The sequence below is a fragment of the Mytilus galloprovincialis genome, chromosome 7, assembly GCF_965363235.1.
Source record: "Mytilus galloprovincialis chromosome 7, xbMytGall1.hap1.1, whole genome shotgun sequence".
In the NCBI taxonomy this organism is placed as follows: domain Eukaryota; kingdom Metazoa; phylum Mollusca; class Bivalvia; order Mytilida; family Mytilidae; genus Mytilus; species Mytilus galloprovincialis.
In genome coordinates, this window is record NC_134844.1 from 34,930,453 (window position 1) to 34,951,459 (window position 21,007).

Sequence of the window (21,007 nt, forward strand, 5' to 3'; positions counted from 1 at the left end):
CATTATTGTAGACTCCGTATGTTCATTAATATAGGGTGTACAGTTTTCTCTGCTTTCAAAATAATTGTGTTTGGAACCGTCGCCCCGGAACTTGTCAATTATTGAAAATATTTTAAAATTATTTCGAAAACAAAAAGGCCTGGAATGATGTTATGTTTATTAAACGCCATTATCCTATATAAGGTATATGTAAAGTTGAATTTTTAGTTTCGTCGTTTATCAGCAGGATCTGCTTACCCTTCCGAAGCATCTGAGATCACCCTTAGTTTTGGTGGGGTTTGTGTTGCTTAATCTTTAGTTTTCTATGTTGTGTCATGTGTTCTATTGTTTGTCTGTTTGTCTTCTTTCATTTTTAGCCAGGCGTTGTCAGTTTATTTTCGATTTATGAATTTGACTGTCCCTCTGGTATCTCTCGTCCCTCTTTTATCAAGTCATACCGGCTAACAAATTGGACCTCTTTATTTTAGTAAGATACACGTAGATAACAAATTTATTAAAACTTTCTCAGCGTGACTTTATTTAATTTAAATTTTCACTGATTTTACATATTTGTAAAGCTGAAGCTTTACAACTCTTATTGGTTGACTTTTACAATAGATAAATATACAAGAAACCATATCAAACAACGAATATAATTTTTATATAACAAGCAATCTTTTACAAAACAAAGACAATCAACAAATCAAAACGAAGACAATATCAAACGAAAACAAATGCATGCTGTCATGATAAATTAAATAAACGAGACCACAAGTATTGAATCGTATATGTACATTTAAATTCATTAATATGTCTGTATTAAAAAGCTTCATGTACACTCATTTGTTCAAATTCCACACAAAACGATTTAAAAATTTAGGCTTCATACTTCAGGATTCACAGACCATCTTCTAAATCGACGTTGACGGCTTTGACTGACGGTACAGTTTCACGTTTCTTTCTCAAACCATCTTCTAAATAGACATTGACGGCTTTGACAGATGGCACAGCTTCACGTTTCTTTCTCAAACCATCTTCTAAGTCGACGTTGACGGCTTTGACAGACGGTACAGCTTCACGTTTTTTTCTCAAACCATCTTCCAAATCGACGTTGACGGCTTTTACTGATGGTACAGCTTCACGTTTCTTTCTAAGACCATCTTCCAAATCGACGTTGACGGCTTTGACTGACGGTATAGCTTCACGTTTCTTTCTCAAACCATTTTCTAAGTCGACGTTGACGGCTTTGACTGACGGTACAGCTTCACGTTTCTTTCTCAAACCATCTTCTAAATCGACGTTGACGGCTTTGACAGACGGTACAGCTTCACGTTTCTTTCTCAAGCCATCTTCTAAGTCGACGTTGACGGCTTTGACTGACGGAACAGCTTCACGTTTCTTTCTCAAACCATCTTCAAGGTCGACGTTGACGGCTTTGACAGACGGTACAGCTTCACGTTTCTTTCTTAAACCATCTTCTAAATCAACGTTGACGGCTTTGACAGACGGTACAGCTTCACGTTTCTTTCTCAAACCATCTTCTAAATCGACGTTGACGGCTTTTACTGATGGTACAGCTTCCCGTTTTTTCCTTAAACTATTGTCTAGACTCAGTGGAACAGATTTCACAGCATGTATAACAACTGGAAAAGATGAAATAGTCTGATCATGAATGTTTGGAATAATAATCATAAATGTCTTTTCCAATTTAAGTTATGTACTACAACTTATAAAGAATTTTAAAATCTTAGTTCTCAGATCCACACTTGTACCTTTTATTCATTATTAAAAGATTTTCTATTAGTGAAGGACCCTATCATTTCAATATATTTAAAAATATTTAACACGTGTAATATAAAAGAAGAATGTCTTTTAGTTTATGATACTAAAGAAATGAAGATTAATTTCAAACTTTTAGTTCAAATCTACAACTGTTCTATATATATATATATAGAAATATGGGTGTACGTAAAATGATAAAAATAGATATTTATATATTAATGTTACTTGAAAAAATAAAACAGTACTCATTTTATGAAATAAAACGAAACACTTCATAAACTTCGTGCGTCTGAGGCGTTTTTCTGTATTGACCTTTCGTCTTAACTAAACAAAACAAACTAAGCATATTTGATGAATATTCAGGACGAAGATGCAATTCAATGTGATCTCTGCTTTTTGCAATATCGACAAACTGAGCTCGAATTTTAAAGTGTTAGTTCACAAAGTGTCCGCAGAAAGGCATGCCACCATTCCGGACACATTCTTCTGACTCGTAGCCGTCTTTGTTCATACTTTACTGACGCTGCAAATGCCAATTTTAAAAGTCTTTTTATCGACTCAGGCGATATTCGAACCAATAACCTTACGCATAACCTTACTAGCTCGAGGCAAACACGCTAGAGATCACCGAGTCGGTTAGGGAGCTATATGACCACAAAAACGCATACAAAAAAAAATAGCAAAATTCATCTAACTTAAACGTCAAATTTGCCTTAGAGAATTTGAACCTTGTTTTCTTAATGATTATTTTATATATGAATATAAAACAAGTAATGAAGAACTGACCACTGAACTCATGATATCGATTGATATCCTCATGGCTAACGGTCAAACCAATGGGGGTATCAAACCATCAAACCAGTGCTATTAACCAGGATGTATTTGTCTAACCATTTGATATTCTGCAATAGACATTTTTTAACCAACTTTCTTTGAATGAGTAAATGTTTTTTTATAGAAGTTATATAAAAAGAAAGTCAAAATATACTTACAAATTAAAATTGTACAAAAACAGAGCTGTAATCTGAAATTCATTGTAAATAGAAAGAATAGAAACACAGTGTTAAATCAGCCACAGTGCACTGTTTATCAATTGGTATGAAGATGCACAATATTGGTAAAGTTTATACCTATATATACAAAAGTTTTACCAAAAAAATACGTTTAAAAAAAGAATGATTAATAACACTCAAAATGTTTACGCAGCTTATTAGTATTTCTGTGAAATTTTAATTGTATGATTCTACGAATAGCAATAAATGCTTTGAGTTATTGCATAATGTTTTTGTTTACATATATGACTTCCTTTTTTTACAACAAAAAAATGACATCCTAGTTACTGGCGTAGATGTTAAGAATTATAAGATTAATTGTAAATTTTAGAACATATAATAGTACTCTGGTTTTGACAATTGTATGCTCATGAATACACATTATTTAGAATCCTGTGAATTTTCCCATTGGTATAGATTTAGCGAACAAATCGTTCTAATAGATTAAATGTCATTTTCATCTTTGTCACTGTCGGTGGCAGAAACTCTCCAATATTCTCCACAAATTATTAACAAGCCCTATGCCTTCTTGTTACCAGCCGTGATTTTGTTTTAATTCCAAAATCTTCCTAATATCATGTAGAACAATAAAGTATGTAGTTAGTCAATGATTTGAGCATAGTGATTTTGTTTTGGTGGAAAACATCTCTTTGGTTTAGTTGTTTCCTTTGTTTTTTATATGTGTTTTGATGTTTATCGGCACTTTAGCTAAAAGCCTTATTAAAAGGGTGCTCGATTTGAAATAATATCACAAACATATTTTAACAAAATCTACCAGGAATTTGAACGTAGTTAAAATTCCCTTAAATTTCAGCGTATTTTTTAAAAACTAAAATATATTGTATCTCACATTTAAAAGATACTTTATAAAACAGAAAACAAGTTTGTGTCCAAAGTACACGGATGCCCCACTCGCACTATCCTTTTGCATGTTCCACGGACCTTGAAATTGGGTAATAATCTAATTTGGCATTAAAATTAGAAAGATCATACTATAAGGAAAATATGTACTAAGTTTCAAGTTGATTGGATTTCAATTTCATCATAAACTACCTTGACCAAAACTTTAACCTGAAACTCCCACTTTCATTTTCTATGTTCAGTGGACCGTGAAATTGGGGTCAAAATCTAATTTGGCTTTAAAATTAGAAAGATCATATTATAAGCAACAAGTGTACTATAAGTTTCAAGTTGATTGGACTTCAGCTTCATCAAAAACTACCTTGACCAATGTTAGCCTGAACGGACGCACATACGAACGGACGGACGAATAGACGAACTAACGGAGGAACAGACCAGAAAACATAATGCCCTTCAACTATCGTAGGTTGGGCATAAAAATGAAAGGGCTATCAGCCTATCATATCTTCTAATACGACAAAGCATCTCCGTAAAATGTTTGTGTAATCTTGACTAGTTTTGACATTGATGTATTTGATTATTGTTGATATTCACGTTGTCCTGTTCTATTTTTATAACATTTGTATCTCAGGTAAACAATAATATAACTCGTGTCCTGATTCTTTCTCCTGTTTTTTTTTTTTTTTTTTTTTTTTTTTTTTGCATATTAAAATAAGGATGCGTTTTTCTCGAAACTCAATCTTCCAGAACGCATTAAAGAAAAAATATTTTCAAATATCTTATACTAGAAAGTGTTTAACTGCAATTTTTGACAGACATTCGAAATATGATTAAATTGGTTGTATGGCTTCTTGTTTTCCCTGTAACAGGTAAGGATATATGGTAGGGTTAAAATCAAATAGCTATTTACTTGTATAGGGCGAAACTTTTAGCCACATTTTACTGCAGGAATTTCTACAGAGGAGTCTTGTTTTAAACAATGATTTTAAAGATATGCAATAGATATGTTTTCTTTTATTTATTTTTTAATATTCAATAAAATATTTTGCTGATATGCATTTTTTTTTAACAGTGTAGACAAAAATATTCATACCATTGTCAAAAACTTATTTATTTTACAAGTTTTTTTTTTTAATTGTCCGTTATACCTAGGATTGTACAACGTATGTATACGTAGTCTTACAATATATATATATATATATATAAGTGCCTATAAATAGCAGCACATGACATACAAATCTAAGGGAGTGTGGATTAATCAGTACAGAGATTAATTCAATTACACAAATAAAATTATAGATTGCCTAACAACGTAATTTTAACACACTATTTAGTATGTAAATATAAGAATGTTTAAAATATTTACAAAATGATGAAAATAAACGCAATATTTCGCTAGACCAACTAGCTTTATCAAGCGTGCATCTATCCAGGTGAAATGTAGATGATAAGAAACTTTTATCATCTACATTTCACCTGGATAGATGCACGCTTGATAAAGCTAGTTGGTCTAGCGAAATATTGCGTTTATTTTCATCATTTTGTAAATATTTTAAACATTCTTATATTTACATACTAAATAGTGTGTTAAAATTACGTTGTTAGGCAATCTATATATATATATATATATATATATATATATATATATATATATATCATACGCTTTTGAAGGTCCATATCGGATTTTTCAATCGGAAATTATTTTACTGTCAAATTCTAACCTCTAATTTTTTTACTAGTAAAATCGACAATGTAATAATTGTATCTATACATTCTTTTAGTAACGTCTGTAAGGGAAATACCCTACATAACAGCTCATCATGGAGAAAATGGACAGGAAATTTATAAAATGAAGCTATCATTTCCAAATATCAAAGTACATAAAGTAGGTACATTTTTCTACAATGTAAATATAGTTTAACTTCATGCAAATGAATGATGTGTTTGTCTTCGGCGGTTCGTGTATTTATCAGTTTAATGGTGTGAGCCAAGGCTCCGTGTTGAAGACCATACTTTGACCTAAAATGGTTTTTCTTTTAACAATTGCCATTATTTGTGATGCATTTTCCATAATTAAGTTACCAGAAGTGTTCTGTAGTTTAATTTTTTTGAAGAGTAAATAAAGTAAAAAATATTGTAGCAGTTAACCTTTACAAGAAAACGTTTTGGAGCGTTGTAATACAGCCATAAAAGTATATGCTCATGCGGCATAAGTTGGTCTTTTGAAAACAAACCCCTCTTTTTTCATTTTATGTGAAAGACAAATTTGTGATGACTATTTTGTAACTGCATTGGATATATTTTCATCACTTTTTAAAAACTTGAACTAAATGTTTTCTTAAACATAAATAGATAAGCTTTCGATTGAAAACGATCCCTTATCTGCATCATACAGTTAGGAGTCGTCTAAGATTATTCCGAGTACACACTTTTGAAAAGAAAGTTGCTGGTAGAATGTAATCAAACAGATAACAAATTTCGGCATATTTATTTTCAAAAACGCAATAGGATATTAATAATGAATATGTGATTCATCAACAGTTTGTAATGAACAAGATATCTATTAAAATTATATTGTGTAGCACAGAGTTTTGCTTGTTTTCTTATTCCACATTCACTTGTCGCCGACAAAATATAATCAACATTTAAATAAATTGATTTTGGCAAGTTGTTATTAAAGATAGTTAGATTCGAGCGTCACTGATGAGTCTTTTGTACAGACGAAACGCGCGTCTGGCGTATATATAAAATTTAGTCCTGGTATCTATGATGAGTTTATTTAGGGAAGGGAAAATATCTTCTTTTAAATGTATTTAGATTGGGCAATGCCTTTTTTATTTTTTTATTGTCCATATATAGTTGTTATAATTTTGACATAATAAGTAAAGCGCATTGTTTTGTATATACTTTAAAAGACAAAGGCAGATGTGATATGATTGCCAATGAGACAACTCTCCAAAAAAGACCAAAATGACACAAACATTAACAACTAAATTTCTAACAGTTTTTTTGTGGATCGACTAACACATTTTAATGCAAACTTTTCTATGTATATAAAGAGTAAGTGCATACATTAATCTTCTTTTAAAGCCCGACCAATATATTTGCTACACAAGATATTTGGCAGAACTTGATGAAGTATATGTCTGTAAGTATTTTGAAAAATATAAGTGGTATGAATTCAATGTTGAGAATATTTTTAATTATGCCACAGACATGATTGACTGCTATCCTATTTTAGACATAAGTAAATCTGTATTCAGTTCCCACACATTAAATATGTTCACCTATGAAACATATTCATGTTGATGCTTGCCACCTTACAATAAATACATCAGATGTACCAGAGAACACAAGTTTCGGTAGCCAAACAATACAAATTAAGAGAAGAAACCATTGCTGTCTTGAGATACTGTCAACTTTACTTGAAAGGATTGCAACCTTAGTTTTCTTTAAATTAGAAATCCTGCGGATATTGGCCCTTGTGTCCTCTTTCTTATTTATATCCTGCGACCAAGTGTCAGTAGACATTCAAATAAACTGCCAAAATTTAAATAGGCACTAGCTACGAGATACACACACATATACATATGATTTATTTTGTTCAATCAATAATGAAAGTGAAATGTTGAAAGATAATAGGCCCTTAAAAGCTAATATGATTCAGTTATGTCAAAATAAGCTAAGAAACAACGAGGATGAATAATTCACTTGCAAGTGAATACTTCGTCCTCATTGACTCTGCATGCATGTGGCCTTCAAATTTAATTCATAAGCTAGAGATAAGTTACACGTGAATTACGCGTGTATTAAAATGAAAAAAAGATGTTAACATTGAAAGAAAGTGAAAGAAAGATAAAATTTTTTTTAAATTTGTTAATTCGACCCACAAACACTCTTTCATATACAGTTAAAAACGTAGATTAATACTATTTTTAAGCATAATATACCTAATTGAACAGACTTATAAAATCCAATTGCATAAGTTTGCTATCTATTGATACCTATAGCATAAAAAAAAGATGTGGTATGATTGCCAATGAGACAACTGTTCACAACAGACCAAAATGACAAAGACATTAACAACTATATGTCTCCGTACGACCTTCAGCAAAGCCCATACCACATACACGGTGAGTATGGTTGTCCTGCGAGAGAACGTTCTGTGCTGGTGATTCGGTCCTGACGGGTGCTGGTGATCAATGAAAAAATGTAAACAAAGACGAAAATGATGATTTTTGACGTTTTCACTCATAAAAAATGGAAGAAAACAGTTGAGATTTTTCAATTTTGTTTCTTATGGGTTCATATGTAAACCATTAAAAAGTTGACCCTCTAAACTGTTTCAGTAAGCGTAACACAAAAATGCTCATTTTCAGAAAATCTAGAACTGAAAAAATAAAACAAAAATGTTCATAGAGTCAGTTTCTATACCGCAATCCACACGACAAAACTATTTTGTGAAAAAACCATTGCAATTTATTAAAATTTAGCATTTTCTCAATTTATTCATGTCCTGTTACTGTGCTGGTGGGTCCTGATACGGTGCTGGTGATTTTGGATAAGAAGTTGGTCATATTTGAAACAAATGTTAAAAAAATCAATAAAATTGGGCAGATAATTGTTGTCAATAGGATCTATGACTCCTATTTTAGCTCTTGTGCATCCATTTGGCTGTTTAATATGTGTTTTCAAATGATCGTAACTTGTATTACATAATTACATAAAAGGGCAACATCTTTCGTCCAATATCAGATATTAAACAAAAGGCTGCAACTGGTATTTTTGTATTTAAAATGATTCGTTGTAACGAGAATATGTGTGATGAATGGAAACTGTGAGGGTCAAAATCTTAAATTGCTTATAAATGTTGCTGGACCCAGTTTCGTTATCTGATCTGAATTTTTTGAAATGTGCAAGGTAGATAGACATTGGCCTTTTGATTTTTTTTACTCGGTAAGTTTTGCCCTAATTGGTTGAAGATTTTCAATATTAAAGCCGATTTTAATGAGTGTGTAGACAAAGGGAATATCTTTGATTATCTTGCTTGCTGAACAGAAAAGTCATTGTTAGGTTATGTAAACTACCCTACTTTAAGAGTAGACTAGTCCGACAAATGACACATCTTTATGTCTGTAGGACCAGGCTACTTCGAAAGGAGGGTAGTATACCTTACCTAACAATGACTTCACGGTTTAGCTAACAAGCAAGCTAACCAAAGATATTACCCCTGCCTACATACTCAATGGAATCGGCTGTAACTAAAAACTCGAATACATTTTAACAGACAGTGGTCATGTTTGTTGATGAATATTGTTTTTCCTAGATTCACTCTTGAAAAATCATTTGGTAACATTTGGTCAAGTAATTTCAGATTATATCTTTTTGTAATTGCGGACGCCAAGACAATACATGAACCTCACACGACCCCTCGACACAGGTGAGCTTATATGTGATCTTATAGCGATTGGGGTTGATAACCAGTTGAAAGTAAACCAGTTTTGTGTGTGTGTGTGTGTATTGTTTTAAACTGTTATGACCTTTTAAAGTTAAATGTAGGTGTTTAATCTAAGAATTTCTTTTTTAAACTTATATACTTGTTTTATACTCAATTGGTAGTACGAAGCTACGAGGTATTTTAATTTTCGAAATTGACATATTCCAGTCTGCCCTTTCCTAAAATAGTGATTTTTTTTAGTATTCTATCGAACTTTTAAAATACAACTTTTAAATCTTACGGGAAACTATTCCAAGCTTAAAACTTTCACTGTAACCTCGCTCTAACTTATCCCCCCCCCCAAAAAAAAACCAAACAAACAAACCCGCATCACTATTGTCATTCTTATAGTCATCACTAAATTGTTCACAAACAAATGTGTTTTAAGCTGCTAAAGACATATGATTCAAACGCTCAGAAAGTCTTTTGTTCTATATTTTTGCTCTCCATTTTTATGCAAAACCTTTTACATTTTTATTTCATGGGTTATTGTTGAAGGTCGTACGATGACGTATGGTTGTTAACACATACTTCCTTTGGTTTCTTATGGAAATTTGTCCATTGACAACAAACATACCACATCATCTACTTTATATAAGTATTGTATAAATTACAACGTATTTTGGTGATCTTGCAAAAAATGATCGTAATCCCGAAAATCGTAAACATATTTTCTTATCTTAAAAGGGGACAAGAAGAGTTCCATTAACAGGCCAATAAATAAGATTACAGTTAATTAAAAAAAAAAGGGGGTATTTTTTCTCTCATAATAACAGTAAACAGATTCACAACAATGTCAATTTCAAGAAAGCAGACAACAGTTAATTAGTCAATATCAGTACAGCATCAATGATCTTGAATATATGCCACTTTTAACAAAAATATAAAGACACAGAACCAGGACATAGGAGCACAGAACCAGGACCGTTTTTCTTATCACCAGCACAGCGTCAGGACAATTCCGTTTAACGAACTTGCACGACTTTTGCAATATAATATTGTTGTAATATACTTTGCATGGTACTTATGACGCATCAGAGAAAAATTAAGCAACAAAACAGTCGTTTTATTGCCGTTCTGATACAATGTAAACAAACCCACCAGCACAGAATCAGGACCCACCAGCACCTGACAGGACCAAATCACCAGCACAGAACGTTCTCTCGCAGGACAACCATACCCACCGTGACATAGTCAGCTATAAAAGGCCCCGATAAAACAATGTAAAACAATTCAAACGAGAAAACTAACGACCTTATTTATATAAAAAAAATGCATATAACCTTGTTAATTGTTTATTTTATCCTTTTTATAATTTGAATATACGTTTTGTATGTTATAAATCAAATATGAGAGTTAAAGTCAATCGGTAAACACGAATTTGACAGCTAAATATATATTCTTTATTTTTTATCAATTTCAGTGAGCACCTTAATTGAAATTAATCACGAATTTGTACATCATGCTGATTTAAGTTTTTGTGAAGAACCTGAAGATTTTGCAAGTCATCGACCATGGTAAGAATAACTTGTTTAAATATCATAAAAAAATTGAGTGGATTTCGAAAGGACTGTGAACGGATGACCGGAGAAAATGTTATTGTTCTTGGTAAAACTATCGTCCTGAACAGGCAGTAATATTTGCCACTGGATTTTAAGGAACCCATAATGTATCATGTATTGTGAAACCACTAAAAAGTCATTGCTCTATGGAAACACTTCCTCTCATATTTGAAACAAATTTAAAAATCGAATTTGTTTTCATCAAATAATGCATTCTCTTTTAAAATACACGATTTGTGTTATGTACATACACTATCTGAATGAGCACAAATATTGCACGAGCTTAGAAGTACAATTGATTATATACGATGTTTTTTTGATACATGTAAGCAATAACAATTTAATAGCAAATATTTTTGAAGAGAAGAAAAACAACATAACCACCTAAAGATGTCTAAGAAGTTGTAATTTTCAAGCGATATTAAACTATATGTAATTACGCTTTAATGTTTGAATATAATATTTTTTTTATTAATTTATACAACATAAAAATTTGAATATAAGTAAACGACAATTACATAATCTTAAAATGAATAAGCATAATTCAATTGTTCGAAAGAAAAAAGAAAAACGTATTACGTTATCAATTAGTTATCCATTGCTTTACAACCTTTTAACGTACGTAATGAAATATTACACAGAATAGACTACTATTCTGTCAACAGCGCCTATCAGATTGTACATGAATTGTTTTCACAAAACAAAACCCTCTTATGACTTGTTATATACATTATTGTAGGGAATGTTCAAGGAGTAGGAAATACTGTAAAGGAGGTGCAGTGGGCGTTTATTTTTTTGATGCGTACTACAGATCCGAAGTTGGTAAAATGATTTATCCTAAAGGTAAAAGCCTAACTCCGGAAACAGCAACGACGTTGTTTTTCTAAACTGTCATTAAGTCAACGTAGCGTAAACACAGGAATTCACTTTTGTCCTGTCATCAGCCAATAATTGTATTGCATTTCCTATCATGATTTTCTTGATAGATGGTTGCTGCTTACAAGGAAGCTATTAAACCAAGACTTCCAAATGGTGAAGTTGAAATCATCGCTTCATAAATTTTACGGACGCCATCACGAGTTGGTTGACCGTTACAGAATAACGGTTTCACAAAAGATATCGGATATGCAATCCCATTCCCTTTTATGAATGTGACCTACCGAATTAGAATATTTACCAGATTTGTTATAACATGAGTAACGCGACGGGTGCCACAAGTGGAGCAGGATCTGCTTACCCTTCCGGAGCACCTGAGATCGCCCCTAGTTTGTGGTGGGGTTCGTGTTACTTATTCTTTAGTTTTCTATGTTGTGTCATGTGTACTATTGTTTGCCAGTTTGTCTTTTTCTTTTTTAGCCATAGCGTTGTTAGTTTGTTTTCGATTTATGAAATTGACTGTCCCTCTGGTATCTTTCGTCCCTCTACTGTACAAATAATAGCTTTACAAATAAGTACCGGTACATATGAAGTTTCCTGTTATCCCGCTTCCATATTGAGCAAGCGGTAATCTGAATATTTCATTTTCGTTTACAGTATGTCGATTTCTAGGAAAAATATGAGAAAATTATATTTAATTAGATTTTAACAAGTAGACTTTAACGTGTTGGGTGTATAATTCAGGATAAACACAATACTAGTATGTCTACAGTATCGGGAAATATAACATTCATGTGTACTCGCTTGTATCTAATGCTTTACTCTTGAGCCATGTTGCTATAACACTGATTCAGCCAAGCTACACTGACCTGAACACGGACATTTAAAAGGGCAACACATAAGGACGACTGAAATATAAAAAAAAGAAAAAAACATGAAGACAGATTTTAAAAGCGGATTTCTTCGATAAAAATGTGAGTCTATTTTAAGATCGAAGAAATGAATCATATTGGATCTAAATTCTTGTATTATAGAATTAGTTACCCTTTCAGACAATGGTGTTATGTATCTGTTATCATTATCATGATTATGGCTAGAAATGTTTTTCTAATAATGTATAAAGCTCTAACGTCAAAAAAAAGAGCAAAAGATACCAGAGGGATAGTCAAACTCATAAATCGAAAATACACTGACAACATCATGGCTAAACAATAAAATGACAAATAGGGAAATAATAGAACACATGACACAGCATAGAAAACTAAAGACACGAACCTCACCAGAAACTAGAGGTGTTCAAATTACTGCTCTTTTGAACCTTTCATAATTAGTGTAATTTTGCACCTTTCATAATTTGTGTGATAACTTTGATTATTGATGACAATACATTTATATATTGACTCAGTTGTTTTCTGTTTATACATATTTTTATCGGTTCAATTGAATTTATGTTTATCTTTTTTTTTAATTTAGTTTATAGTGCACATTTTATTTTAGATGTATCACTTAAAATCGGATTTTCCACAATAATGAGGCATATTAATTTTGAGATGCACACTAAAGCAGCAGTAACTGGTATGGAAATGATTTTTAAGATATTTGTGTATGGTTTTTCAAAACAAATCATTCGAATATCTGCAGAAAGATCTATAAAAAAAAATTTAAACGAAATAAACATCAGTCTACTAAAACGATACTATATTTTATTTAGAACTTTACCATTTTAGCTAATAATTGTATGTTATGAATGATTGATTTACAGACACCTGTTAAATCTTTTATATATTAATAACACCTATTTTTCTGATGATTCGAAATCAGCGGAGGGATCCGAACCCTGATAAGTCATTACACAAAACATACAAATGGTTGGTAGTTAACTTTGGATCTGATTCCCTAGAAGTGGATTAAGAGGGGGAATTCGGTAGCTTAAATATGGAACAACTGAAGCATGACCGGAGCAGACCCTCTCTAAGGCAGTCAGTTTGCCCCACTTAAGAAAATTTATGGATCCGCCACTGACGACGCACAATCCTCTGTGGTTGGAATTGAATATGAATTTTACTGTGTATGAAACGTGAACAGTTAATCTAAACAACTGAATAATGATACAAATCTTAGGTATAATGAATGATATATGATTTAAAATGTTTGATCAATTATCATTTTTATTTCAGAAGTTCAATATCCATTAATCAATGTTACGTTAACATTCATTAAAACTCCGTAAGTATTTCTAATCCCATTTTAGTTTAAGTCATATAATCAACCTGCGCATCTGACGAATTTGTTTCTTTTCAAACCCATTTTTATAACATAAAAATAAAAAGATGCGATATGATTGTCAATAGACCATACGCATTGTCTACTAGAAACCAAATGAAGTAGAATTTATCAACTAAAGGTCACTGTAAGGCCTTCAGTAATGAGCAAAAAACAAAAAAATCAATATGATACGTTCGTATGTAATTTGTTTAAATGAATCATAAATCCAGTGATTAAACATGATGCAAAATCGAATTTCTGAATGTTTCTTGGCTCTATTAACTTTTGATTGTTAACAAAAAAGTTTCAGGATGGATTGTTATACATTTTAACAATTTTATAACTTAAATGTATACGTATATTTGTCTATCCTTTAGAACAAAATACAACTTCCAAAGTCATTTACTGTTGACTGACGGATTTATTCCCGCCAACAAAGAAAAGGGTATGGTTTATTTATCGTCTGAATTTCTTTTTCTTATTGGTTACATTTTTTTCTTTGCTGTTAGTATTCATTTATTTGTGTCTATTATTGCTACAGTGTTTTGTTTACTTTTATGTAATTGTATTCGTGTTAATGTCAACCAGTTCAGTTTCTTGTATAAACTACCGGAGCACTTCCTTATGGTATTTGAACATTATGTTCAACTGTTACATAAAAGTTACAATAAAAGTACCCTTTTGCATGAAAGAATGTATTTAAAAATATTCAAAACTGTTATCATAGACCATATATTTGTGCTTATTAAAACCCATCAAAATATATGAAGAGTTATCTTTTTTCATTGATTATCAGTTTCTGATATGTTTGTTAATATATTCTACTGATGTAGTCGACAAACAGATAACTGATAGTTTTGTGTTCATTCAAATAAATCTGCATTCAAATAAAAGTATGATTTATTGATAAAAGATACATGAAGGTAGATGCCTGATTTCTTTGACCGATTTATTTTATTGATATTATTACTTTACATTGTTTTTCAATTCACAAATGTGGCGTGATCGTCAGTTTGCAAACGATTCTGTACAAACCGGTGCTCGAAACAGTTCATGGATTTTTTTGTTGTTTTTAACTTGCAGTGAGGTGATTTTTCTTTCTCCCTGTTGATGACCTCACTGTGACTATCAGACGAATAACAGCAGTTATAGCGCTGTTCTTTTGCCTTTTTGTTTTTGTACAGTGCATGTACTGATTTCGTGTCATGGATAACTACTCCATTTCCTTTCTCAACTACGCTTTCTTATTACGTACATTATTTTTAAATACAGGATATTTTGCTGAAGTAGCGTGTCGTTGGGATAAGCCTGACGTTGTTGCATATGCTGTTCAAGTTCATACACATCATGTTGGTAAGTGAAAGTCGCGTTTTGGATGATCTTACAATTCTGAAAGATATTATTTATTCAGTTTAATGTTATGATTATTAATAGTACCACTGGTGTCAACTGCAATTACGATCATTCCAATATGGCGGACACAAATATAGGGATATTTTAGAAGGCTGATTTCTCCACTTTAACAAAATATTTTCATATTTTTGTTTATATCAAGAAAAATCTTTATAAGCATTGCCATTGAATGTGTCTTTCATAAATTATAGAAAAACAACCAGAAGAACGAAAATCGAGATTCAAAAAATCACGATGATGATCGTAACTTCGTCTATAGATGATCGTAACTTTTTTCGTTTTTTTTTTTCTCACAAATTTCATTAAACACAAGACTTGTTCCTATTGTCTTCTATGGTCAGACCAACGGTGCTGGGATTGTTCTTATGAATTTGTAAGATATAGTAATAGTGATATCTTTTTGAAAATTCATTTAAACAATTGTATATTTAACAGGATATATGGCTGATGCGTATAGAGTTCGAAACGGTACATGGACTTTACTGGCTAGTCAGTTAACACAAGGCAAAACTAAGGTATTAATGTTAACAGATATAAACCAATGTGATTAATATCAAGATCAGGTGTCCACAATCCCCTTACACAGAGCTGATGATACCTCATTCTGTTTTAGAGACTTTAAGGGATCCTCTGTTTTTGTTCTAACTTCTAATGAGACACACCTTGAAAAAATTGAAAGCAGGAATCTAATTGACTGATACAATTGCAATACTAAACAGAACAGCAATTAGTGTTGTTAGATCCAAGCAAAAAGAAAAAACAAGAAAAACAAAACCAAAAAAACTTCAAGGAAAATTCAAAATGGAAAGTCTTTTATCGAATGCCAAAATCAAAGACTAAAACTGATGAAAAGAATGGAAAACATCTATCCTATTCATGACTTGGTGCTGCCATTTCTAAGCGTGAATACATGATCTGTATGTCAATCATATTGTATTAAATAGGAAATACATGGTTAGATATTTATTGAAACAACTATTTACGAATATAATAAAGGGCATGTAGGCATGTATCTTGTTTTCTTGAATGAGCAGAAAACAATACTAAAGGAATGGGGAAATTTAGGCATGTTGACTTTGGAAAATAAAAGTGTGTTTTCTTTAAATATAAAAAAAGTAACCAATGATCACAGTAGGCATAATAGGCACAATATAAAGACATAGCTTAGCGATATACGAAGCTGTGGAATGGGTGTAAATGAGACAACTCTCCAGTCATGTCACAATTTGTACAAGTACACCATTATGGTCAAACTATGAACTTCAAAACGGAGCTTTGAAAACAACAGCAAGCTATAAAGAGCCACAAAAATTACTACTATAAATCCATTCAAACGGGAAAACCAAATGCCTTATCTAGCTAAACAAGAGGCTCCAGGGGCGTGAATCGCGCACCTGTTGTTTTTTTGTTGTTTAAATCATTCATCAATGATTAATTTGGTTTATAAATATATGTTAATGAGTGGCTGAGAAATGCCATTTTAATGTTCATTATATCTATCATATTTTCTTCCAAAGCAAACAAATGCATTTTACCAATATGTTCCATTTTATCCATAGAGTATACGTTTCTTCACGTACAAGGAAATGAAATACAAAATGTATACTAGGTTCATTTTGAGAATACTTTTAAAGTTGAAAAAACATAACAAAACTTGGGTAAAATTTTCCTGCAAGGGCAATAACTTCTTAAGGGGTCAATTGACAATTATGGTCATATATTTTTTTTTGTAGATCTTACTTTGCAGAACATTTTTGGTATTTACAGTTTATCTTTATTATCAGTAGTATTCAAGATAGTAGCCAAAATCTTCCAAATTTCCTTGAAATAAACAAACTAGTGATAGCAACCCAACAATTGGTTGCTCGGTTTGTCTGAAAGTGTCAGGGCTGACAGGAATTGGCAAAACTGAATTTGTCTCATTTGTTCTATAGTTAGCCGTGGCTTCCATGTTTGTTGATGGATAAAAATTGGGGTACAATTCATTAACTAGATTCCTAAAGAAACATTCCCTTAAAGTTAAGAAATATTAAACACAATTTAGAAAATAGGAGAAAAGTTTAAAATGTTGGCAAACTTGATGAACAAATTGTGTAAAATTGTCTTTAAAGGGCAATGACTCCTTAAAAAGGGTCAATTGACAATTTTTGTCATAAAATGTTTTTGTAGATCTGACTTTGCTGAATATTATTGCTGTTTACACTTTCATCTATCTATATCAATATTCAAGACAATAACAAAAAACTAAAATTTTCTTAAAACTACAAATTAAGTGACAGCAACCCAACAATGGGTTGTTCGATACGTCTATAAATGTCAGGGCTGATAGATCTTGACCAATTAAACAATTCAATTTCTGTGAGATTTGTTCTAAAAGCTTTAGGTTTTGAGATATAAGCCAAAACTGCATTTGACCCCCATGTTATATTTTAAGACATGGCGGCCATGTTCTTCGATGGATCAAAACTTCGGATTTATAAACACCCTAAGGAAAATTTAGTTAAAGTTTGAAGATATTTGGTCCAGTAGGTTCATAGGAGATAATTTTTGATAGTTTACGACGACTGACGACGACAGACAACGCCGACGACGATGACCGACGCCAAGTGATGGCATAAGCTCACAGTGAGCTGAAAATGAGAAACGAAAAACATTTATGAACTACATCACTAAACATTAGGTTCCTGTCATAGGTTTATTTTCTAAATCAAAGAAAAACAATATTTAAAACAATTACACATAATTGTATATTGACCCCAATATTTTTTACACGACATATCTTTTACAGGTATTGGTACCAGTACCTGGAGGATTTATTGATGTACGACAGGGAGATGTTCTGGTAAGAAACTAGATATGCTAATGAGAGATATTGTGCTATTCAACTTAATTTTTCTTATAATTAAATCCTTAAATCATGTGTGTACGTTTAATTTTATCATCAATATAAGTCTTTAAAGGACACATTTAAGCTTGATTATCAGATTAAAGTTAAAACATATCCCAATGCATTCAATTTTCATTTTGAAAAAAAATCCATGTTTTCAGTTTGCAAAGGGATGAATTGTTTTCCCTTCAATTTCATCGGAATTGAAGTTTTGTAATCAGTATTACGTTCATGTTTGACAGTATTTGATTGATGTATGGTGCTATTAACTCCTACTTTATGCTGAAATATCTACGGGGTTACTCTGATCAGAAAAGCGTGATATTTGTTTTTAAAATAAAAAATCAAAATCAAGCTCAATCTATATAACAACTGCTATAAGGTAATGTACATTTTAAAAAAAGTTATAAATCAATTCAGGTTGATTGAATATATTTTTGTTCATAAATTGGCTATATTACAATAGTATGAATCTATATTCTACTTTGATTTGTAGGCTGCAAAGTGTTTATATATCCCAAAAGATAATAAGCCAGTTCGTTTCGGGTAAGGTTAAGTTAATTATTGTAGCAGAAATCAATAAGTTTTTTCGATATTAATAATGTATACTGATTTAACAATTATGTTAACATCGTTGTAATAAATGAGATCATTTTTTATAAATATCAACGGTACCAGTTCTTTTGGTAGGGTCAACAGAAAGCCATAAAACAACTGACAACACAATAACACACACAAGAAATAAAAAAAAAGCAATTCGATGATATTTTGTATCCGGTGATATATTATTTCCAGTGATAAGTCATGAACGTAGAAAGGAAGACATGACTTTTGCTGCTACACAAGGAAAGGTTTATTTTGATTTCAGTTACACATATTTCATTTTAAAAGTGAACTATTTCATGATGGCGTGCCTAATCCGTACTGTTTGAATGTTTTAAAAGAGGAACAAAAGATTCCAGAGAGACACTAAAACTCATAGATCAAAATTAGAATTTCAACATACGAAAAAAGAGCCCATACGGTATATAGAGGTTACTAGGTTATGCTTTTAATTTGTTATTATATTGTATAATATAATGTTGGGCATATCATAATGCCAATATATTAATGCCAATTTAACCGAAATTTAATCAAAATTTTTGTTTTTAGTCTTGTGAGTATGTAAACCCTATTTTAAAAACTGTGAAATTTTTATTTACCAAATATGCAACCTATCCCTTCGAAATATTTTCCCAGTGTCTATGAAGATGTTTTTTTATCCTAGTTTTGATTTTTTTTTTTCAGAGAATCTGATGGCCAAGAGATGTGTAATGTTGATATTCAATTGGGTTACGAATTTAAACATGAAACAAGTTTTAAACGGTCAAGTGCCTGTATGACACAGCACCCTAAGTTTTCATTTTGCGACCACGAGGTGACATCAGGAATTTGTGGAGACAATAGAAGAGTTAGCACGTAGAAAGGCGGTCACAACTCCCTTTTGTTTATAGTAATTTTTTTAGAAGTAGAATACATTTATCTTTGTATTTGCATTTCATATTAAAAAATTATATAAAGTCAGACCATTTTGAATTAATTATTGTCAATTATGATGCACAACATATTCCTGATTTGTAATACTCTTATGCCAAATTTTACTTATCTTGCCCTTGAAGCAACCTCTGAATTTTTAATTTCATATTCATGATAGTTCGTTGTCCAACTGTTTCATATACTGCTGTAGTTTAATTATTGACGGACGTTAAAATGCTCTGGTGTCAATATATAGCCTTCTACAATGAACCAAATTGAATGTATATCTCACAGGTTTAGCATGAGCCTCCTTGGTCGAGCTCCTTAATAAAGGCAACAGTAGTATACCGCTGTTCAAAACTCGTAAATCTATTGACAAAAAACAAAATCGGAGTAACAAACTAAAACCGAGGGAAACGCATTAAATATAAGAGGAGAACAACGACATAACATTAAAATGCAACATACACAGAAACGAACTAAGCATAAGTCAACACTGTGTTCCAACCCCGCTCGAACGGGTAGACTCTCTTGGTTATTATACATAAATCAGTCCTGTCATGTAATGTTGTAATTTGAGTGTTATATTTAACATTGCTATTAAAGCGGGTTGTTTAATTAGCTACAAGATCAGGTTCAACTAACCATTTTTATTAAAATGTCCTGTACAAATGTCCTATTTGTTGTCAAACAAATACCTATTGTTATCCTATAGTTCGTTTCTGTTTTGTTTCATTTTAATGTACCTGTTGTGTTATTGTTCTCCTTTTATAGTTGATGTGTTTCCCTCAGTTTTAGTTTGTAACCCGATTGTTTTTTTCAATCGATTTATGAATTTCGAAAATCAGTATACTACTGTTGCTTTTATTTATTAACGGGTCGGAACAAATGGCCATTTGGACCATAAAGGTATTTTTTTAAATATGCATTAGAAACGTTTCAGTAATACAATACACTTTATCTTCAAAAAAACAATGATGGTAACATAGCAATGTATTAATTTTATAATTCAAAGGCTACATAAACATTTAATATAGATGCCACAGTCAGTTGCTCCTAGTTTTCATTGCTAATTATACGTGTATTCTTTCATGTATGCAATAGGTCGACATTAACTTCCACAATATTTTTCTTCATTTGCACATCTTGGTTGTGCACGATCCTTTTCTGTCACACCTTGTGCTTGCGAATGAAAAATTAGCCTTCTTTAAAGCTGGGTACAGATATACCAAGGTTACAAAACTTCCTTTTACAATATGTGCATTTGATTTTGACATCTTATTATTGTATTTACAAAAAGTGAGTGGAACTTACTTTT

General features: G+C 31.6%; 2 protein-coding genes across 2 annotated transcripts; one reads left to right on the top strand and one right to left on the bottom strand.

Annotated features, from left to right (window-relative positions):
- Window positions 1-478: 478 nt before the first annotated feature.
- Window positions 479-2,860, bottom strand: LOC143081651 (uncharacterized). The gene is made up of 2 exons (XM_076257416.1): window positions 2,754-2,860; window positions 479-1,622 (listed from the first exon to the last, which is right to left on the bottom strand). Exons 1-2 carry the CDS (start codon window positions 2,794-2,796, stop codon window positions 877-879), a joined length of 789 nt encoding a protein of 262 aa, XP_076113531.1. The 5' UTR covers window positions 2,797-2,860; the 3' UTR covers window positions 479-876.
- Window positions 2,861-4,431: 1,571 nt separating this feature from the next.
- On the top strand, window positions 4,432-19,698 carry LOC143081652 (peptidyl-glycine alpha-amidating monooxygenase-like). The gene is made up of 13 exons (XM_076257417.1): window positions 4,432-4,543; window positions 5,456-5,559; window positions 6,765-6,822; window positions 10,595-10,688; window positions 11,473-11,576; window positions 13,107-13,184; window positions 13,787-13,835; window positions 14,252-14,319; window positions 15,147-15,227; window positions 15,723-15,802; window positions 18,076-18,129; window positions 18,671-18,720; window positions 19,462-19,698. The coding sequence occupies exons 1-13, from the start codon at window positions 4,501-4,503 to the stop codon at window positions 19,634-19,636; spliced, it is 1,038 nt and encodes a 345-aa protein (XP_076113532.1). The 5' UTR covers window positions 4,432-4,500; the 3' UTR covers window positions 19,637-19,698.
- The last annotated feature ends 1,309 nt before the right edge of the window (window positions 19,699-21,007 follow it).